We start from the raw sequence: 23,472 nt of genomic DNA on the forward strand, positions 1-23,472 counted from the left end.
TCGGGTAAAATAAGCAAACATTTTAACTGTTATTAGTGGAGGAAAATGAGCCCAAGAGAAATTATATACTTTCTCCTTTACTTGAAACATTGTAATGCTATAGTTTTGAAATCCTAAGTCATTCTGCTATCCCCTCTGTTCTCTGGGCTGTTACATCCATGCCTTGAACCGCCATTTGACCTCACGTCCTTCACACACACTCAGTACACACGCGAGTATATCCAACGTACATATGCCTTACATGGAGATGGGCTTTATTACACGTGCACACCTGTACTGGACATGTGCGTGTGTACTTGGCATTGTGCCGCCAAACAGCTGAAGTTTTCTCTTGTATCTGGAAAAGAAGCTTTTAATTTCATTCCCCCCCCCCCAAAGAAGTGAAAAAGATAAACGAATGCCTCAGACAGAGATCTTAATTGGTCTTCAGGAAAGGCAAAGAAATATGTTCGAGTACAGCGAGTCTAGGCATTTCCCGAGGGAAGTGCAGTCTGCTGCCCAAGTTCACGCAGGGCTGTCAGCCTCTGACCCCCACCCCGCCCCCAGGGGCGGCTGCTGGCGGCACAGGCCCCAGTATGGAAACTATAGGCTAGACTCAAGGCAAGGTCCTTCCAGTGCAAAGGACAGATTCTATGGCCATTTTCTAATTTAGGGACTGGTTTTTTTTTTTCCCTCTTTGTAATTGGAACCATAAAAATAGAATGTCATTTAGGAGCCTGACTATATAACAGCACTTGAAAAGAGATTGAGGGGGAGGGGAATTTGCCTAAGCCTTAAGAATACATCAAGCTCTTAAGGAAGTAGATTGTGCCATGTTTGAAGATGCAAAGATAATCACTGTGCTGGGAACCGTCTTGAGGGGGGAGGAAGCCGAACAACAAGAGGAAAGCAGCGTTCACTCCTGATTTCGCACAGGAAGCCCACAGCACCTCCTGCCAAAGGGAGATAAGAAAGCTCCCAGGCACTATTCTGGACAAGGCCACTGTTATCAGCTTCAGCTCCACGCGGTCCTCTCCATGCTCCAAGCCTCTGTCCCTGGCCTAATGAGATTTCAGACTCCTACCTCCATTTGCATATAGCACGACAAATACAATGGCACGGAGGTATTTATAACCATTGAGACGCAAAAAATTTCCGGGGTAAGGGTGTACTCCAAGTCATCTCATCAATTGCCCTGGAGTTGAAACAAATTAGTTTTGGACTAGAGATTGATATAAATAAGTTAAAACAGGCAATTTGACATCTAACACACGGAGCTGTGACTCTATGTGTGACAAGTCAGTCTGTCTACCTCCAAGTAGGAGCCGTCTGTGGGACTCTCCCACCTGGTCTAAGTAACCAGGCTGCTGCTTTCCGCACGTAATGGGAAAACACCACCCTCCATAGATGTAAATGACAGGACAGACCTGCAGCTTTGGGTTGATTTTTCCTGTAGTCGTGATGGATTTGCCCTATTCCCTTCACAATCAAACATTTGGCTCCTCTGTGACCAAAGACAGATGAAGGCAGTCTGGGGCCACAAAGGCAAAGCCAACACTGAGGTTAAACATACAATCCTGACTGCTGGTCTTAACAGGCAAGCTAACCAGCCATGGGCTACAATAATTGTAATCTACACCATGCAATATTATGCTCTATTATAATAAGGGTATTTTGTGCATGCTAAGCACCGTGCTAAGTGATTCATACTCTATCTCATTAACCCACACAACAACCTAAAAAGTAGGTACTATCATCCCCCCTTTAAGGGACAGGGAGATTGAAGATTAGAGAGGTTAAGTAAATTACCCAAGGTTAAACAGCTAGTAAATGGCAGAGGCAGAATTTGTCATCCGTTCTGGCTCGTTCCCAGCATCTGTGCACTGAACCCTTCCCCACAGGCAACATAATATCCACGGAATACCACTGCATACCGAGAGATTATTATACTTCAGGGCTGCTTTGTATACAGAAAGGAAAGCCTTCTCCAACATTCACTACACCAATTCTATTTGCATTGGGGATTTAATGGTTTGTTTTTTGTTTTTGTTTTTTTGTGGTTTTTTCTCCCTTTCTGCCGTAAAGCTTCTTTCCAAAATACGGCAAACAACTCTTATCACCCACCAAAATGTGTATTACGTGCTCAAAGTGTACATGCCGCAGAATTACAGTTTTAATTAGAGTTCCCTTTTTCGTCCCAGAATCAGAGACTGAAGGAGAGTTCCCACTCACCTTCACAAATCCTTTGGATTGCCTTTACAGGAAATGCCAGGCAGAGTGCACCCAAAGGTACCGTACCTCTTGTGTTCACCTGTGCTTTTTCTTAGTGCTGGCTTTGAACAATTCTGATCTTCAGATTTTGTTCATTCCTCCTGCCTTCCTCTCCCCTCCCCCTACCTCGAATGCAGAGCTCACACTTTCTTTTCTTTAGAGGATGGATGGCTGCATCTGGGGAATCAGAAGGAAGCGTCCAGCTGGGTGAGCTTTCGCCATTGATGGTTAGTATCTGTATTCTTGGAAGTGGCATCCTCAGAACGGTTCAACACTTCACTGAGCCTTTCTAGAAACTGACTGTCTGTTTAGTGCCTGTTATGATACCCATGCCTCCTGGAGATATCCAGTAGGACTTCTCATTTCTTAAATGATTTCTAGCAAATTCTAGAAGGTCTACTCCATAGCCTGAATCTCAAGATAAAGAGATTTTTTTTTTTTTGGCTTCCTTTCATCCCATGATAAATAAATGATATTAAGCTGATCTTTCTTTCAACATTTCTGTTCTGCTAAATCCGGACTCTTGGTCGGCTGAAGGGACCTGGCTGTTCCTGAGCTGCTACTAATGTGCCAGGCCTAGGCTTGGTGGGTGGGGGACGATACACATTTAATTCTCATAGTCCAACTAATTCTCACAGTCCCCCTTCGGTGAAGCAAGCATTATTATGCCCATTTCAAAAACCTTTTTACAACAAAGGAAACAAAGACTCAGAAAAACCAATGCCTTGCTCAGACTCACAGGGAAAGTAGCAGACCTGGGATCAGAACCCAGATATATTCCACTCTTTCCACCACACCAGAACTCAACCCATCACACAAGATGAATTCTGTTCCCAAGGAACCTCCCCAAACCTTAATCACCGTGCTTCACAGGGTGAATCTGGCTCGGAGTCATAGGTTAGAGGAAAACTCTGGGGGTCCTCTGAATCAAACTGGCACAAAGTCAGACACCAAGGGAAAGTGAAAAATTAGCTTTCAAGAGGAGAAGCAGCCCCCAGTCCTTTGGTGGAAGGGGAAAGGGCAGAGACATATTTTATAATTACATTTTTGACATAAATTCTGGTTTGTTTTCATCATCAAAATGTCTTGATGCTAAAACTACAGGAACTCTTGGGCTCCTACCGGCTGATGAATTTTATCATTTAATAAAATCTTGCAACGAAATAACAAATCCAACTTTTATCACAATCTTTGTCTTTCCCTATAACTCACTTGTGTCTGCACAATCCCTGGACATGTTCTGGGATGCAGCTGGCCTGTTTTATTATGAATTCCAATACGCTTGTAGCAGGCAGAAGACTTTAAGGAGGACCTCTGGGGTGGGGGCGGGGGTGCGCCGTGGTGAGCCGAGCACCCAATACCCAATGGCTGCCTATTTGATCCTGAGCCATGCCTAGGAATGAACGTGTATATCGATTTATGATGAAAGCACATTCAGTTGGAAAAGAGGCTCTAGAAAGCTCTAGAAAGTCTCAAGACAGAATAACCTCCCTCTCCTTTTTTTTCTTTTTTGGATGATGAAATCTGAGGACTTCTGGTGTGGACTCTGCTTATCTGTTTAATGGGATTTGACTGCACGTGCTAACTCTGATTAGAATCTGTTTGTACAGAATACTGAATCATTTCAAGTTAGGAAACAAAGGGGTAGAGCAGTAATAAAGAGCAAATCGAGGCTGTAAAATGTCTTTCAAAAAAACTAGAAAGGAAAAAAAAAAAAGGACCACCTGGCAGCCTGCCAGAGGGCACGGCTGGGGCTGGTCCCCGTGATGGCGCGCCATCCTGTATGAGGGCCTGATGTAAACTTTCCTCTGCTACCGTGGGTGTCATGTCAAAACATTAGTGCTAGTGTGTCTGAGCCATCAGATTAATAGAATCTGCAAACACTCTCTGTTCCCCTCCTCTCACGTTGTCTCAAAACAAATAAAACAATATAGGGGAGGGGATGCTGGCAGAAAAAGGTGTGGAGTTGGAAGGAGTGTTTAGACAGAATGGTTCCTGCTCCTTGTGCTCCAGGAAGAGGGCCTGGGCCTTCGGGGTGGTCACAGGGTCACGCCAAGGGGATCCTGGGCGAGTGACTCTCTTGCGCACGGAGAGACCTTGTGACGCCTTGGAGCCCATACTGAAAACTACTTCTTGTCTGAATGGAGAGGGGGGAGTGGAGAAGGCTTCTCGGGGACTGAAGGCTCTGGGTCAGCTCCTTGGACAATGGTGGAGGTGATCCAGAGCCCTGGCCACCTCTGTTTCGATAAAAGCTTTTCCGTGAGCGTCTTGGCCTGTGCTGCTTCCTGCCCTCCAGGGTCTCGTGGTCCATTCACACTCAGAACAAGGCCTGTCTTCCCAGCCTCTGCTTTCCTTCCTCCTCTCTCCCTGCTTGCTTCCACCAAGAGCTCCAAGCTACCCCTGACTCTGGCCCTCTCTCTTTTACAGAATCTGAGCCAAGGGCCAAGGCATCCTGGTAACCCTATTTCCGGGGGGACCAAGGGTGGATACTTCCTTGGCCACACCCAGATGTGGGTCTTCACAAGAACACCTATTTTGTTCCTTCGTTTTTCTTCTAAGTGAAAGAGTGGTCAGCTGAGGAAGGGTGATTTGATAAATAAGAATTCTTCATCAGGGAAATCTCAAGAGGAGCTATAAATAATATCCTTAAACTCATTCAAGGAGTCTTCAGGTATTAACTCTAAATATTTCAAGCTATGGTTACATTTTGTTCTCATGGAAAGGAAGAAAGCACATGACTTATTATATAGTTGTCGAGGCTGACATGTCCAGACAGCCTTCAGGAATAGGGGTGGGCGATCACAACATAGCATTAGGAGCACAGAACCTAGACCTAGTCCGACCTGAGTTCAAATCATAGTTTTACCACCTCTTAGTTCTGTCAGCCTGGACAGCAAAAGCCCAACCGTGGGAATCAGAGTCACAGAAAATTGCTCAGAGGACTTACAGTCTTTTCAATCCTTTGAATAGTTCTGAAATAGAACTTTAAAAAAACAAAGATTATTTATTTGAGTGAGAGAGGACGCACACACGTGTCAGGGAGGAGCAGAGGGAAAGTGAGAGAGAGAATCTCAAGCAGACTCCCCACTGAGTGCGGAGCCTGACTCGGGGCTCAATCTCACGACCCTGAGCCAAAATCAAGAGTTGGACACTTAACTCGCTGAGCCACCCAAGTGCCCTGGATCATACCACTTTTAATAAATTCTGCTTTGGTGTTAGGCCACTGATCAGCGCTACGGGCTGTGATTTCCGGTCCTAGGGCTCTCACTATAGTAGAAATGTGCTGGAGGAGTTTGTGTATGATACATCCCAAGGATTATGATAGGAGAAATCATTTTTCTCAGATTTCAATTTCCTGAAAGGTTGTAGTTCTTTTGGTTTGCTTTTATCTGATGGGCCCCTTCATCTTGCAAATGTCTATTTCATTTTTCTTTCTCTCTCTTGACAACTAAGAAGTAAAAGCATATGGGCCATATCTCTGTACTAGCCTTACCTCATTTTCTCCTTCCATTCAGATTTGCTCAATTATTTATTGTACTTTGTGAACCGCCTCCAATTCTTTGGGAAATGAATGTGTTCTTAACATTGCCAACTTGAAAGAAGTAACCTCATGTTACCATGTCTTACTGGTTTTATTATAGGAGTTAAAAGACAAACAGAAGGGAAATAATTTACAGAAGAGCCTCTTGCTGTCAACGATGGCGAACGTCAGGGTGATACTAAATGAGTTAATTTATGTAATGTGCTTAGCACGGTGCCCAACACACACTGGATGGGTTGATAATGTAAGTTGTCATTTTATTATCTCACTAGATAGAGAGCTACTTAAGAGCAGGGACTGCGTCTTGTTCACCATTATAACCTTCAGGCCTAGCCCAGCCATCTGGTAAACAGTAGAGGAGCACACCCGTCTCTTGCTCAGTTGACCATCTGATGAGAAGAGTGAATCCTGACTATGGCCTGACTAGATGTGGATTCCACCCCGTGTCGGCTGTCAACCTACCATCCATCATTTACCTCCAACGTGCTGAAAAAGGGGCACTACTGACCCTCAAGTGACCTCACTTATCTCCCCTCAACGAAGGACTATATCACCACCATCAGTGCCTGTCTACTCACAGTGAGGAGTACGAATGGAGACAGAGGGTCTGACTGGGACCTGGATGAACTCCTCACAGCATTATCCGTTTCTGACCAACTGACAGTCATGGACAATTTCAACTTAGGCAATGATGCTCACATGTGGAGAAGCATCTTCTGGTCTGACAAGAAATAGAAAACCCTCAAGCAACGGTCTTCTCCTCTCCTCCAGGGTAGGCAAAAATACTGGCTCATAATCATTAGCACTATTTTATTCAAATAAAAAAATACATATTCATACATATTCCATTTAAGAAATAAAATCACGTCCTCTGAAAGAAGGAGAAGATTTAGTTTCTTCTGTGATTAAGGAACATACACATTTCTTGAAGAGACAAGTCAAATACGTGCTCATGTATCAAAATATCAGAAAAATATCAGAATATAATTGAGCGCAAGCAAGTAAGATGTCAAGAGCCCATATGTTACCATCGCGGGACGAGACTTGAGTCAGTGAACATTCGAATAGCTGAGGTAGAATTCTCAAATGCAAGTAGATTCAGGATATTATAGCTCCTCTAATTTCCTAAAAAATCTGAAAATTCTACCCTTTCTGGTCCCATCTTAATTTCTTTGGAGTAAATCACTATAGTCAGAAGACCTGTCTAAAGAAGCAAGCACAGGGGAAGCTGGGCGACTCAGTTGGTTAAGCGCCCGACTCTCGGTTTTGGCTCAGGTCATGATCTCAGGGTCTGCAGACTAAGCCCCGAGATGCACTCCACGCTCAGTGCAGAGTCTGCTTGTGGAGTCTTGGGACTCTCTCTCCCTTTCCCTCTGCCCCTCCCCCCTTCTCTCTAATAAATAAATAAATCTTTTTAAAAAAAATAAAGATGCAAGCATGTTTCCTGGGAGAACATTAACCTAAGAGCATGGATCATTTTGTCAGAGTATTGTCCGCTTTCACAGGATACCAGTGTGTGTGTGATGCCATGGGCATGATGCAGTGGGCAACTCTAGAATGATCTAAAAATACTGGATGAGTTCCAGCAAACAAACTGAGCACTCCCAATGCACCAGCCATGGAGCTAAGTACTTCATATGTATTAGCTCAGCTAACCCCCCAAACGACCTACGGTGTCAGGGCTATTATCTCTCTCTGTTGTGTCGATCGGGAAACTCGGACACACAGAGGTGGTTTATTTTATCCAGAAGCCAGCTGATAGTAGTAGAGGGTAGAGGCAGGATTCGGACTCCAGAGCCCATGACCTTAAACTCTAGACTAGATTTTTCTGCATTCTAACACCTTTTACAATTGCTTCTTGATGTCATTAATGCAGGCCTCTCAAAATGTATTTGCTTTCTGGATCATGAGCCTTTGGCCCAAAATTATTCAACTTAAGGTCTACGTAGTTGTTACAGAGCCAATGCTAGTGGTGAAAATGAGTGCCTGGTAGATGATATGTGAGAAGGCCACTCATTCACAGACTCTGACACGCCACAGCCGGGGGTGGTGTCCTAAGAAGATGCTTGAACTTTCTGTAATGGCAATGATCCCAGGATCTGCCTCATATAAGTTCTGTAATAATTAAATGAGACAGTACATATTAAGCACTTAATGTCCTATAGGTAAGTGCTCCATAATTTTCAGCTATAAAAGAAAGAAAAACAGAAATCCTAGACCATAGTCTTCTTTTGGACATAATCTTCTATTTGGTTCTAAGTAGTCTCTAAATACCCATTCTTGTTTTCCTCACCTTACTTACCCAAAGGCTTTTCCACACAAGAGAGTTCTCAATAAGGTAGCAATCAGCGATCTTCTGACGTGGTTTTCAATGATAAACACAAGGCATATGGGACATTAAAAGCCTCAGGAAATGGGATAACATGCCCCCAGATGATTTTTTTACTTTTATCTATTTATTTGTTTTGAAAGATTTTATTTATTTATTTGAGAGAGAGAGAGAGCTCACACACACAAATGAGGGAAAGGCAGAGGGAGAGGGAGAAATAGACTCCCTGCTGAGCAGGGAGCCCGACTTGGGACTTAATCCCACAACCCTGGGATCATGACCTGAGCCGAAGGCAGACACTTAACCGACTGAGCCACCCAGCCGCATCCCACCCCCCAGATCATTTTTTAAAAAGCTCAAGTGAAAACCCAAGTTCTTGGATTCTGAGGATTTGATCTTCAGACGCGCAGGACAGACTTTCAGGGACACAAGGCACATGACACACGCCAAGGACGGGCTACAGGAGTAAGACCGCCAACAGTGAGCCTGTGAGAGTTTATCAGTCTAGACGAGCGAGTGACGGGGTGGGCCTGTGGGCAGTAGAAGGCAGAACAGCCAGGCATCAGCCAGGCAGGTGGGCTGAGATAGAATGAATGGCTGGCTCAACTATTTAGCCCTCATGGGAAAAATTCCACATCGGGTCCATACCCACCTTTCCAATTTTGGTTTTAATTTTTCTCAGCCCAAATCTGAGATGCCAGCCAAGTTACTCCTCAAGTATATACTTTTCAACTCTTCAACCCGACCCTATTCCCACGTCACTCTTGCCACAGCTATGTTCCTTGCCATCTGCCATTCTAGTATCGACCCATCATCTTTGGGACTCAGATCTTATTTCCCTCACGGAGTTTCCTCTAAACTGCAGTACTCCCCACCTACCATCCTCTGAAACCATGATGATTCATTTATTCATCCAGATTACAGGCACCTCCCACAGAGACTCCATGCAATGTTCTGGTGGAAATAAGAATGAACGGGAATAATAAACAGGAAATCAGAGACTTGGGTCTCGTCCCGGGCTTGCCATTAACTAGCTGCGAGGTGAAGGATAATTATTTATCTTTGAGCCAGTTTCTCCTCTATAAAACAAGCTCTCTTAATCTCGAAGATTCCTTAATTCTAAGTGAACCAAGCATTCAAAGGGACTAGGTTAAGGCCTGCGGAGGCGTCCATGTCCTCATCGCATTTACTCACCAACTACACACTCAAGCTTTCTCCTTCATTTTCTTTTGTCCCCCACCCCCCCACCCATTCTTCATCTCCTGTGCCTCCTGCAAAAATCCACAGCTTTGCGAGCCCCCTGAGGGCTGAGTGCTTGCTGAATCCTGATCCAGAAAATTAATCCTGAACGACAAAGGAGGGAACAGGACCTCCCTACGAGAGATCAAATACCCCTGCCCGGTAAGAAAGTCGCAGAGAGGGACAGTGCCGCCACCGTACAAGTGCCAAATGGACTGTGTGACTTGCTACTCTCCTCAGGTGGGTCTTATTTAGACCTGCTCACCCCATCGGGGTTTATACCCCCTCAACGGTCTACTCCCACCTGTAGGTCTGGGGCCCAAACCCGTGCAGCTCATCACCAGTTCCCAAAGTAATCGTGAAATCTGACCTGAATTCTCCCAGCTGCCCTTTCTCCTCTCCTCTCCCATCCTTGGTGCAACTAATTTAACAGGTGGACACTGAAGGATCCCTGGTGACAACAGTAAACCCAGTAGGTTAGGCCAGTGCCTCCCCAAACCCGTCCCCCTCAAAGATTTCTGCGCCTTCCTCTGGGAACCCACGGCGGTGCACTTAGAGGAGTCCTGGGAGACACCAGTGAAAAGTAACCTTCTGAAATGCCAACCTATTTAGCCTCTCTTATTCCATGAGCTGAAGACACCTGAGAAACAACTTTCTGAGCCTCAGTTTCCCAATAGGGAAATTATGTCCATTCTGTAATATTGTACGGATTAGGGATAATGTAGAGAAAGGGGTGAACGTAGCTTTGACACTACGAAGCTCATTGACTGACACTCATTGATTACATCTGTTATCATTAGACAGCGGCATTCATGGTGACAAGACATCCCCCAAGGTTTCTGAAGAAAGTATGAAGGAAGAAGTTCTAGTGACTTGAAGTGTTTTACAAGGCACCATCTGGCCACAGCCTAAATCCATTACACCCTTTCTATCTTCTCAATGCACCAGGCTCTACTTTTTCACCCGAAAGGGCAGTGAGGTTACATTAAAACCACAGACTAGAGTTCATGTTTCAAGAAACAGTCTACCGATTTTATTCTTTGTGCCACATCAGCATGGGAGGGGAACAAAACAGTCTGCTAAGTCAATGGAGATCTAACTAAATGTAGACTTCCAAGAACAGGTGCATGTTTTATAAGGGATTTGTCCTATTTATTGTGGGGAGTCCTACTAATGTCCTACTAATTGTACTTATTGTGTTAGGACATTAGTTTCTAGATTCAATTGTGAAAACGCCCATTCAATTTTAAAAAATCTGTGAATATGGCCAAAGAAAATTTGAGAAGGTCTGCCAATCTTCTTTAAGGAATCTTCCCAAACCATGTATCATTACCTTCTGGTATTCCTAATCCTGGGAAGCAACACTGAATTTTGCTCTAAAGATTCCTATAAAAGCCATTCCTATGACTCAGCCTTTTGGTTTAATTTAAACACATAATGAAATGTTTGATAGCAATTACAGGAGACAGTTAATTCATTAGAAGCAATTATTCCTCAGACTTGCTGTATTACCACGAGGAGTGGGAAAAAGAGGAAAACCTCACAAAGCAGAGAAAAGTGGCAAAGAGGCATTTGGCAAATGAACTCGTGCTCTGTTCTCAGGACTTTGTATGAAATATCAATAAAGGGCCCTCGTCCAAACATTCACATTGGGCAGCATGCACTTCCTCATCCAGCAATTATATAACAGAAAGCAAGAAGTTTCTCATTAGTAGGTGAGCATTCACATTCTGCTTGTGATGAAAGCCTCCGGTAGAAGATGGCCAGATTTATTTAAGCTTGTTTGTTCAAAAAGTCCTGCTACAGTGGTCTTTGGTGAATGAGTCTTCTTTAAAGTCCCCATTTTGATTCAAGGTTTTGTGTATGGCAAATTAAAATTCTCGATAGCATGTCTGGCTTGGGTCCACAAACCCGTACGTACCCGGCACAGAAAATATGTCAAGAGACGCATGGGTACAAATTATACGTACACTTAGGAGGAAGGTGGTAAATATTAAAACATGCAGCGTATGATATTTCCAAAAGAGGAGGTCCTCTTCACTTATGCTTCCCTCTGACATCTGACCTACATTTAGCCTCCAGGAAATGTTGACTTTTTCCATGTTTACACTGTTAACACTTTTATTTTGTACATAGTAGAATATGGGACATAAAATTGTTTCAGAAAAAAAAAATAACAGACATTCATGCTGGCAGTCAATTAAGTCCTTGAGTACATTTCTAATTAACTACCAGTAACAATGGTTTTGTTTTGGTCCTGTTAGTTTTGTGCACCAGTGGGGGATGTAAAATCACGTTTCTCTCAGATGATCTATGCCTCACACATCCCTAATGATTCAGGCCTTCCTTTCTCTGCCAATTTGCTGATGTACACAACAGAGGGATGCAATTAAGCAAGCCCCCCTCAGAGTTCTAGATGCCTCTGCCTTTCCTTAGTTTGTAGGCCACCTCCCACCCCCACCTCCCCCAAGAAGCCCAGCAAACTACACTTGGTCGTGGAGTGGCCCGCTTTCCCTAGATCCAATCCCCAGTCCTCTACAACGGGGCAGATGAAGAGTGTTCAGAAACAGGACATCAAATTGTGTGGCGGGGATGATTATAGCCTATTAAACTTCTAAAGCATGTAACTATTGGAGATTCCAGATCTGACTGGCTTTAGAGTTCTAGAAGCAGTCCCTTGAAATTCCATGGACACCTATCGGGTTTTTCTTAGCACATCCACCATTTTGGCTAAGAAAGTAATACAGGAGACTCTACCCCTTTCGCCTGCCAGGAGTTGACAATCCAATGATATTTTTTGCCTTCTGAGGGGGCTCGTTGGCAAAAGACCAAATAAAGCAAGCGAGGTTTTAGGACTAACTGGGCAAAGAATGGTAATGCCTTTCTTTGCTTGGATGGGTTCGTCCAAGACCGGCAAAGGTAGTCCAGCTTGGCCCTGAAGAAAATGCAGGTTGACGCAGTAGTGGAGGAACGGCGGGTTTTGGGGATTTTTTAATGGGTAATTACTCGCATTGTAATTACTGAGGCAATTCTGCACCACAGAATACACACTTGCATCTAAGACTTTTTTTTACAGCCTTCAACTTTCACAGGTTGATTTTTCCAGTGAATTTGGCACTGGTCCTCAGAATTAATCCTCAGGTCAAATTGCTTTATAATTTGTAAGAAGCAGAAGGGAAATATCAGTGTGCAGCAACTAGGAAATTATTTCAAGCTTTTTTGAATGAAGAAAACGTCATTTTAAGTGATTTTCTCATTTCACTCATGAATAGCCGTGTATTATAGGAAAGGGGAAGCAGGGCAGTTACCATTTACAGAAGGGGAAATTGAAGCACAGATTAAATAACTGGCCAAGGTCACAAAGAAGTCAGGGCCTGTGCCAAGAATAGAACCCACTTCCTTGCTTCCCAGGTCTCTATCCCTGAGACTGGGAACTGGATATTCTGCAGGTAACGTACAGAGAGAACAAGTTTGATCTTATGCTTGATCTTACATCATTAAAACACACGCGCTGAAGGCCAGTGGTGTGTATCTTTGCTTTGCACACGGTTGGTGCGAAAAGTAGACGGGTGACAGTATATTTGGGCTGAACACTGATGATGTGTAACACGCATTTGTAAGATGCGAGCAACGTGAATGCAACAGAAGCAGCCGAAGTTCCTCCCTGTGTATTTTTATTGGTGGTCACAGAGAGCTGATGAAGAAAAGGAGATTTTCACAAAGAACTCAATGCATTTAACAGTCTTTTTCCACTAAAGGCAACTCTTTTATCATCTATCAGTGTTATTTGTGACCTCGATAGTTAGCTGGGGACAGAGAATTAAAGTGGCCTGTGATGGAAAGTGCATGCGCTCTAAAAACAAAGCTGTGGTCATCGGTGGCCGCAGGCCACTTCACCCTCCCGGGAGAACAGACCCAGACACGTTCAATATTTGAAAAGCGGGCCTCAGTTTTAGAAAGAAGACAAGACAACCTCAGAAACAACTGCTTAGCCTCTGGACACGGATGGGGAGCTGAGCCGTGCTGATGGGTTAACGGCGAGCATCAGGAAGGCTGGCCCAGCAGCGGCCCACTCACCACCCTCCTGTTCGCGGGGAGTAAATGACCCAGCCAGGCCTGAAATTCTCCGGTCAGTTACCGGCGGGGCTCCTGGGCGCTCAAGCATGCGTCAATAAAAGCAGTCTTGCAACATCTCAGACACTTCCTGAGAAAAATGTAACTGGTGACCTGGAATACCAGCATCGTGCCAAGGCTGTCCGCTCCCCGTTTCCTGCCCGGACCCCACAAATCCATCTGCTCCATTTCCCAAAGAGGGTTCCCTTCCCTCCAGCCCAAGACTGTTACTCGTTCCTTTAGAGACCAATCTCCACGCAGCGGGCAAGCTCATCCACACTATTCCCTGTGAGATGGACCCAGCACTGTGGCCGAGCGCTATGTGGCAAAGGACCAGCTCACTGCATGGGCGGGTCAGTAGTCCCACTTAGTGTTTCAAAATCCAGGGGCGGAGGTGAAGTTCTAGAATCTACTATGGACTTGCTCAGTAGGAATCAGCTCTCCCACGTCCCACTCTGCCCCACCCTGGCCTTTGCCAACCCACAGGTCAGAACCACTTCCTCCCATGACAGGAAACGAGTGAGTGAGACAGGCCGCACAAACTGGGACGGTTACTTTAGTCCCCCGCTGGACGGTTTTGTGTCGTCTTGCTTTTGCCTAACTCATCTGTATTGCCTTCGTTTTTCTTCTTCTGAAAACTCGTGTTCTATTTTCCTCAGTTCTACAGCCCACACCTACTACATTTCCATTTCTCAAGCACAGCAAAATCACACTTTACTTTCCACAACTCGCGTTCATTTCTCAGAAACGTGCGTTAGGTTAAAAATCGTCACTCTTGTGAAACTCTCTCTACAGTAGGCAGAAAATTCTTTTCAAGTTCCTTAAAAGTTTTGGAAACTTAGACAGTTTTATACCACAGCTAGCAGTCATCACAACCTTGCCTTTCTAGTACCTTTCCCGAATACATGACCTCATTTGAACCTCATATTGTCTCTGTGAAGTGGGTGTAATTATCTGTCTTTTATACGAAGAGAAGCTGGAAACCACACACCTGTGAGAGGTACTATGAGCTTACCTACCCTTATGCATACCTCTAGGTTATGCCTACGCTAACCGGGAACAAATTTAGGAGTATCGATTTAGAAATCTCTGCTAGTGGCCAAGGATGAGGAAAAACCCAAATTCCCCTTCATTTGGTACTGATAAATTATTTCAATGCTATTAAAAATTCAAAAGAAGGGGCACCTGGGTGCCTTAGTCGTTAAGCGTCTGCCTTCAGCTCAGGGCGTGATCCCAGCATTCTGGGATCGAGCCCCGCATCGGGCTCCTCCACTGGGAGCCTGCTTCTTCCTCTCCCACTCCCCCTGCTTGTGTTCCCTCTCTCGCTGGCTGTCTCTCTCTGTCAAATAAATAAATAAAATCTTTAAAAAAAAATTCAAAAGAAATATTCTAGCTCTCCTACTACTTTACCACCCAAATGTGCAGAAAAGTAAAAGGGGAAAAGATTCTGCCATATTTCCGCTCAGCTCATTAGGAAGGTGAGCTGAAAAGTAACTACCTTTTTCCTCCTTTCTTTTATTCCTAGTGTTTTGTAAGAACAAACTCTAGGTGAATCAGAAGCATAGCTAAAACATAGCTCAGCAGCGTATCAGTTTTTTTTTTTTTTTAAAGGAGGAAATTTCTGTTAATTTTATTGAAGGTTCTTATCTCCACAAAGGTGGCCTAGTCGAGCAGTAGTTCTGACCATTTTAAAATATATTTATGTATTTACTGGACTCCAGAAAACGATGCAATTTAAGTCTGAACCTCTTTAACTTAGATATATTAACTAATTGGCCATAGTAAGCCAATTAATAAGTTTGAGTGACTTAAACCAAACACATTCAAACCTCAAACTAATTCAATGCTTCCGCTGGGTCCATATATAGATATGTCCTTTAACTAGAGCCTAAAATTTAAATACCAAGAATTACTCTACATATTCACCAGTAATGTGGACATAGTAATCACCTAATCTCTAACAGTCATACGTAGATACCACCATGCAAATATGTAACTATGGAACTCAAGATTCTAAAAATTCATGCAATAGAACCCCCTTTATTCAAACGTCACTAACTAAAATTCCTATCATCTACAAGGGAATCTAGGTGTTAAGTACATAAAACACATTTATATACAGACATATTTGAAAACTTCTACTAAACTATAGCAGGCTCCATTTATCTGTCAATTTTAGCTTCTATCTCTCTGACAGAGTGAAGTAGAATTATTCTATCTGTGTCCTAGCACACAAAGGTCCTGTGTATCTTTCTGAACTATTTCTAAGTTAAATGTACTGATTTAACCACCGAGCACCGAATTCGGGCCTGACGCAGGTAAGCTACTCAGTTTGTTGACTTAGGGGGGGAGAAAAGAAACTTCTTATGGATATGCACATTTTGTAGCAGATAATTTCAAGCAACAACATATATTTTTGTAATGAAGCATCATTGAAAAAGTTAAAGCGTGCATTTCTGATCTGTCTTGTGATTGGTTAAAAAAATGCCTTGATCAGAGAATAAGTCAAATGGTCAACAAATATTTACTGAAGATTTGAGGCACTGCTCTGAGTCCTGAGACAAGAGGAATTAGACATCTTTCCAGACCTTGGCAAGCTTACTCTGTGACACAGATGAAGGATCCCATGTACCACAAAGAAATCAGAAAAAGAGAGCTAACGTCTCCAAAGTTTTACTCCAAATGATCTCATTCCCCAAACCATATTTTATCAGCATTATTCAAACCCAACTTTATAACATATATTTCTTCACTCATAACTGCTATTTCTTTTTTTTTTTTTTTTTAAGATTTTATTTATTTATTCGACAGAGATAGAGACAGCCAGTGAGAGAGGGAACACAAGCAGGGGGAGTGGGAGAGGAAGAAGGCAGGCTCCCAGCAGAGGAGCCTGATGTGGGACTCGATCCCATAACACCGGGATCACGCCCTGAGCCGAAGGCAGACGCTTAACCGCTGTGCCACCCAGGCGCCCCATAACTGCTATTTCTTAACAGAGTTCCTAGCTCTGCCCTAAATAGAATTGAAATTTTATTTTTATTTTATTTTATTTTATTTATTTTTTTAAAGATTTTATTTATTTACTTGACAGAGACAGATAGCCAGCGAGAGAGGAAACACAGGCAGGGGGAGTGGGAGAGGAAGAAGCAGGCTTCCCGCCGAGAAGGGAGCCCAATGAGGGGCTCGATCCCATAACGCCGGGATCATGCCCTGAGCCGAAGGCAGACGCTTAACGACTGAGCCACCCAGGCGCCCCTATTTTTATTTTATTTTTTTAAGCAGGTTCCATGTCTAGCATAGACCCCAAGAGGGACTCAAACTCACGACCCTGAGATCAAGACCTGAGCTGAAATCAAGAGCTGGATACTTAACTGACTGAGCCACCCAGGTGCCCCTAGAATTGAAATTTTAGATTTTCTATTGTCAAAACAAAAATTAAAAACATCTATAAAAGACTATGTTATTCCCCGAAAATTCAACTTGACACTTTTCTCCAAATAGCTTAAATTATTTAGAAACTATTCACTTATTTGTATGTTAGGTTAGCACAAATATCCAGGCCTTAAGGGAATGGGTCCACAAGTACGGATGCTTACCCCTAAATTAGCAAAATCACACAAACTCTCAGTAGATCTCACTTTCTTTTGGGTTAAGTATCCACAGTGGTAAGGAAGATATTCAAGACTTATAATTTCTCCGTATTTCTATTCTTAGAAAATGACATTCACATGAGAAATTGGGACATGTGTGGAAATAGCTACTTCTTCTTGGGAACCCCAGCACTCACCAGTAGCTTTCACTATCAGAATGATAAGTGAAAAGATAACAACACAAGGAGAAGCGTTGAAATGGCAGGAAAATTCCAGAAAACCAAACAGCCACTTCTGTTTATGCTAGAATCGTGTCTTACACTTTATCAAGCCAATTCTGTTTTCATTTTTTTTTAAATAGCAACTTTCCCCAACACTCTACAAGTGGAGTTAAAGGCAACAAAGCAAATATTATGGCATAATGCTTGTTCTTGGGCGGTCTCAATAATATCTGATTGTTGCATTTATCAATTCTATTCCTGTCCTTCAAATTAGCTCTCATGAACTGTCCTGAGCATCATTCCTCTAGACTAAACAAAAATGGGAAAGGAGCAAACAGGACTCAGTCATCAACAGGATGCAAGGAAACGCTGCACAATGACCAGAAGGTAGGGACGTATCCACTCAGCAAATACACAGTAAGCCTCTTCTACTGTGTGTGCTGGGACCTAAAGATCCAGAGGTGCTCCCAACCAGCTCAGGGCTTAGAGATAAGACAAATGTATGTAAACCCATGGAAGGAACAAGGCGTAAATGAGGCGTGGCTCCTGCTGAAGAGGGAGAAAGGTGTTTGGGGCGGTCAGGAGAGTTAGCAGGGAAGCTAAGCCTTGTAGGATAAAGAAGGCAGGAGGCAGCAAGTGGGTGGAAGCACATTTCAAAGGAAGGAAGAGCATAAGCAAAGCCCATGACAGGTAGTGGTCACCACGGCATGGAAGATCTCCTATCATACCTGATGTTCACAAAACGAGAAATGGGAAGGCCACTGTAGCTGAACTCGCCAAACTCTGGAGGTTCTCAGTTGAGAACAAGACTGGAGTTCCAACCTGAGTTTCAAAAAAGGCTCACAAGGTGACCCTGATTCTGTCCCTGTGCTCCTGAAACTATCAACTCAAGAGAAAAATTATGAAATGGTTAGAAATGAGTAAGGAAGAAGAGAAGATATTGCCTACTTTTTCCCATGGGAGGGAAAGCCTTGGCCTCAAATATAACTGCATGTCCCATTTGCAAACTTCCATCTGTGTGCCTTAAGGAATCTTGAGTCCAGGTATAGCAAGTATTTGGAAGTTAGGAAACAAAGAGTCCTTACCTTGCTTTGGAATGACTATGGTTACAGGGACGCCAGAACCACGTGACTGTAGGTTGAGGGATACCATAAACGGTACAAGTCAGGGTCTGTCTGCTGCCCAGGAGATAGAGAGTCGGGTCTGGAAAGGATGACACGGCCTTTTCATAGATCTGGGGTTTCACTGGAAGGGAGAAGAACAGGACAGAAGTCAAGAGCTGTAGAGTGACTTTCTCCTGGGCTACAACACGAAGGACCGCATTCTCCCTGGTTTTGGTGTCGGGGAAACCAATACATAATAATCTGTTGTTATTATAGCCATTTTTTTTAAAAAGTGGAAGTGTTTCGATAACAGTAAAAAATTGATTCCATGGTATGTACATCATGATTACAATGATAAAAAATCATATTGCTTATGGAAGATAACGAACAGACAGGAAATCGGTATGATGGGGGCGTACGTGGTTTTTTAAAATCATTACTTAAAAGTGTGTTTTCTCTAATGTTGTTCTACTGACTTTTGATTTACAAATTTTCCTGAACTCCACCCCTGCCAGAACCGAAAGAAAGTACGAACAGCAAACTTACCATTTACAATTAAAGTGGTGGTAAGGTTTTTAAACACACTGGACTGCTTTATAGCCAGCAAGATCGTGTAATCCCCGGCATCTTCTTCAGCGACATCTTTGATAATTAACGAGTAGCCATGAACCAAATAGCGAGGAGATTTCTCAGTCACAGGGAACCCATCTTTTAACCTGTGGTTAAGAATATGATTGGGAAGTCATTCCACAAGGCCTCTCAGATGCCACTTTAATGCTGTCATTTATGCTTATGAACTCAAGCTGATACACTCCAAGCCTTTGGTCCTCCACATTCATTTTACAAATGTAGACACTAAACTTTTCAGTAAAGCCAGGTGTGGTTTTTAAATGGAGAAACACTTCGCGTTTATGGGCAAGGAGGAAGAAGGATGTTGAAGGGAGGGAGAAAAGCGCTGGTTTTAAGGTACCCACGAGGATGGTGGTCACCCTGTGACTTAAGTATTCACCCAGCAGCACTGGCTGATCCATCGAGATGTTTTTCAGTTTTCCATGAGGCTACATCAGCAATACAAGGGCCATTGTAAGTGAGATCAACCAGATCACTTCTCCAGATAAAAATAAAAATAGACTTTCCTATTGTGGTCTCATGTGGAGTTCTTATTAGTTGTATAAATGGTCACACCAGTTGTCCCTTTCATAAGCTATAGTAAAATCAAGATTATCAAGATTTTTCCCCTGAGGAAGAATAGTTAAGGCACAAAACTCACAAACAAAAGGTACAAAACTTTAAAAAAAAAATTCTTTTTAACTTTAAATATAGAATCAATGCCTAGATATCACGCAGTTGCGCACAGAGCTGAGAGTCGGGAGGCCTGAATGCTCGTCCCCGCTCTGCCACTCTGTGCTGTGCACCTGCCTTGTCTATTTGAGCCTCAGTTTCTCCAAATTTTCTAGAGCTCCTCGAAGATTCAATGCTACAATTCTATGATTTCATTCAATGGCACAGTTCTTTAGCTGGGCATTTTTTCATCTGTTAGGAGTTCATTGTGTTCTGTATGAAGGATTAATACTGGAAATGGTGTTAGTTCATATCCATGCAAGCATTACATTGTCCCGTAAGCAAATACCCATCACTAATGGGTCTCGGTTCCAAAGCAGTTGAAATGACTATGCTCTATTTTATGACTACAAATATCATCGTCGTTTATTTTATTTCTCATGAACAAGTCAGTGTTTTCAAGGATGGATCGATTTATTGTGTATGCATTTTAGGTCCTGGCTACTTAGTTACTAAAGAAATGAGCACTGTTTAATAGATGGGGATACTCTCAGACCCTTTCGAAAGAGGGAATGTATAGCCTGGAGTGATTAAATTCCTATGAAGGAATTATGTACACTCACGGGAAATTTACTGTTGGACCTTTTGTACATTATAAAACAAACAAACAAAAAATCTCTCTTCTACTGTGACGCCATGAAGGGGCACAGCTCAAAGTTTAATTTCTCTTTAATTCCCTATTAACTATTTGAGGAAACTGAAAACAAACACTGCAATCATATGATATTGAAAGCAAAATAAGGCTGGTGGAGGTGATTCCACAATGGCACCGCTTCCATATTGTATGGGTTGTTTTCCTAATCCGTGTTGTACTGTACTCTTTGTTTAAAATGTAATGGTCTGAGCCAAAGATATCGGCATTTAAAATGATTTAACAAAACGACCGCAGATTATCAACAGATTACATTGTTTTACATCAGGTGCCGTACTAACACAGAAGGAACCTGCTTCGGGAGGCTCTGAATATGCAAACTTCGAGCCAAAAAAACCTTAATTAGTTCAAGTAGGTCCTTTCCTCCACCCCTGCAACTGAATAAGTCTTGTCTCTATTAATGTTTGTTTAATTTTACAACAAGACTGGAACTTTCATCCCAGCTGTATATAAAAGAATTATTTTCAGATAATAAAAGAATTATTATCCTCATTACAAGGGCCCACTTCTTCAGGGTTAATAGAGCATGTTACATATTCAAGATGCTTCCTACTCATTGCCCAACATACTCCATTCAAAGGATGCTGACATCATGGGGAGGTTTAGAGATGCAGAAAGTTAGTCACAGCCGTGAAGAGTTGAACTGAACTGAGCACTCAAAAAACACCTCATCTCTTCCTGCATCCTGGAACACTGCTTCCCTCCCCCCGCCCCCCGTCCCCCCGCCCCTCCGGCCCGGCCTACCTGCTTCGCTCCCAGCCCCAGAAAACAACACAGTTCTTGGCTTTCCACCACCGTCTGGGGGAACTTCTCTTGATATATTTTCAGGAATTCCAGTCATTGGGCTCCTGCATCCTCCTACTTACAAAGCATACCTTAAACTGATAGGAAAATAATTACGGTCCTACCATAGAAGCTCTGGCGAGGGAAATGCCTTCACTTTCACAGAGAGCCTGTAGGACCGCTTGCCAGCTATGGTCTCCAGCACGTGCTGCTTTCGATGCTTGGCGGTGATGAATGCTTTATCTTTGAAAGGAGAAGGGATAAAGAGATTAGGAAAGGCCATGTTTATCGAAATAGAACAACACCAACCCAACCCCCTGACTCCTAAAAGGAGGGTACAAGCAATGAATAAACAGAGCTGAATTCTGACGGAGCCTCTCCGTGAGCCCGAACAGTGATCCCTGAATAAAAGGATTCCGAAGCACCCAAACTGTGAAGTACTTTCAAATGAAAGGGTTACGAGTAAAACAGAAAAACAGAGGGAGAGGGGCGCCTGGGTAGCGCAGTCGTTAAGCGTCTGCCTTCGGCTCAGGACGTGATCCTGGCGTTCTGGGATCGAGTCCCACATCAGGCTCCTCCGCTATGAGCCTGCTTCTTCCTCTCCCACTCCCCCTGCTTGTGTTCCCTCTCTCGCTGGCTGTCTCTATCTCTGTCACATAAATAAATAAAATCTTAAAAAAAAAAAAAAAAAAGAAAGAAAAGAAAAAGAAAAACAGAGGGAGAGCCACAGAGAGTGGAACATCACAAACATCTGTATCCCAATCCCAGAAAAGTAGAGATACTTCAGAAAATCCACCAGCCCAACACAAGCGTGATGGGAGAAAGTTCCTTCAGATACCGTAGAACAAATGATCCGATTAAAAAATCCCTACTGGAGAAAGTCAAAAGGATATCTAAGGCCAAGACTGTTCCAGAGTTTCTGCTTCTCGCCATTTTTCTTTTCAACAGTGGAGATAAATAAGGCTTTTAAGGATTCTAAAGAGGTGTAAGTGTTTTCCTTACAGAATTTGCCTATTGGCATTAAGCAACAATATGAGGATTACATGAGGGTAAAACCAGAGATAAAATCACATCAATTCTAAATAACTTATCCCACCACATTTCTCTCTCTCTCACTCACAGCAGTTCCTGAGAAATGAAGGTAAATCTATCATATTTTTCTTTGATATGGAATACTAAAAAAAGAATTTAATATAGATATAACATGACCTAACTGAATTATTCACCACAATAAACAGGCAAGGAAAAGATTCTCTAATTCGAATGTATTAAACACTTGATGCGCTTTGCTTTTTGACAGCGGGTGGAGGAGAACCAAGTCGTACCATTCATGATAGAATACCTCTTGGCCAAAAGAAAATGTACTTTTTTATAGAACCCGCCCCAGATCCATGATGACAGAAAGCAGAGCGCTAGTGGCTTACCATATATATGCACTGAGGTGTTAACAGATCTGAATGAAGGGCCGCTCTTCACATGGCAAGTGTAAAGCCCTTTGTCTTTGTTCTGTACTTTGTCAATAACAAGAACGCTGTAGAACACAATGGCAATGGAAGTGCGCTGGCCAATTCGTTGCCTTATAGATGCTCTCTTCTTTGTCTAGAAAGAAAATGTATAGCAAATGTGGGAGTGGTAATTGTTCACGCTCGAAGTGACAGCATTTCTCAGATTATTACTGAGAAGATCAACATTTTATGCTGAGAAGCAAACCCGCCTGACGGCAAGATGTTTAGAAACTCAAACCGTGTCTCGATGTGTTTCGAATATTTGCCATGGGAGCGCTCGTTAGCATGCCGTCTTCTCCAGATGGACCTCCGTGTACATGAACTCAGTAGTGTCTCACACCCGCCCGGTGAGACAGGCAGCATCACTGCCCTTTTACAGATGAAGAGGCTGAAGTGTCAGAGGCCACCGCGGGCAGGAAACTCAGGTCTTTGGAGTACGAATCTAGCGCCTTCCCTCCGGCACTCACCTCTCTAAACAGTAACCAGCTCTCTGGGCATAGATGTGGCTGACTCAGGCAATGAGGATCTTTGGTATCTGGCTTTATGACCCTGTGTCTCTAAGCCATCACCACGTGAGTTTGCTTTTGCTCCCTTACTAGAAATGAAGGGAAAAGTCATGAGTCCTGGCTACGCGGACTAAGGTGTGATAATCCTGGTTTCCTCATTTCGCTATTTTGAGCAAGGCTTACCAATTTCTGCTAAATCACACTAAATGGCTCTGAGGCCAGCCAAAGCCATCTACAAGCCTAGCCAACACTCTGCTGATGGTGCTGGTGGGACATTGTCCCGTGTCTGCCTCAGGGCA

At 43.3% G+C, this 23,472-nt stretch overlaps 2 protein-coding genes across 6 annotated transcripts in view; one reads left to right on the forward strand and one right to left on the reverse strand.

Moving 5' to 3' along the window:
• The window catches only part of PAN3 (poly(A) specific ribonuclease subunit PAN3), a 233,257-nt gene extending 226,285 nt beyond the window's left edge, over nt 1-6,972 (forward strand). For 2 of the 5 annotated variants that reach the window (XM_040621797.1, XM_040621808.1), the window contains exon 22: nt 6,064-6,963. In XM_040621797.1, the coding sequence (XP_040477731.1) occupies nt 6,064-6,111 (48 nt within the window). In that variant the 3' untranslated portion in view covers nt 6,112-6,963. Of the gene's footprint in view, nt 1-6,063 lie in introns of all 5 variants that reach the window. The other 3 variants (XM_040621787.1, XM_040621778.1, XM_040621814.1) reach the window with 3 other exon arrangements.
• The window catches only part of FLT1 (fms related receptor tyrosine kinase 1), a 171,051-nt gene that overhangs the window by 93,663 nt on the left and 53,916 nt on the right, over nt 1-23,472 (reverse strand). Inside the window, exons 7-10 of the mRNA XM_040621859.1 lie at nt 22,587-22,761; nt 21,288-21,405; nt 18,933-19,102; nt 18,369-18,528 (exon numbers count right to left, since the gene is read on the reverse strand). Coding sequence (XP_040477793.1) covers nt 18,369-18,528; nt 18,933-19,102; nt 21,288-21,405; nt 22,587-22,761 — 623 coding nt within the window. The remainder of the gene's footprint in view (nt 1-18,368; nt 18,529-18,932; nt 19,103-21,287; nt 21,406-22,586; nt 22,762-23,472) is intronic.

The sequence above is a fragment of the Ursus maritimus genome, unplaced genomic scaffold (assembly GCF_017311325.1).
Source record: "Ursus maritimus isolate PB19 unplaced genomic scaffold, ASM1731132v1 scaffold_10, whole genome shotgun sequence".
NCBI classification, from domain to species: domain Eukaryota; kingdom Metazoa; phylum Chordata; class Mammalia; order Carnivora; family Ursidae; genus Ursus; species Ursus maritimus.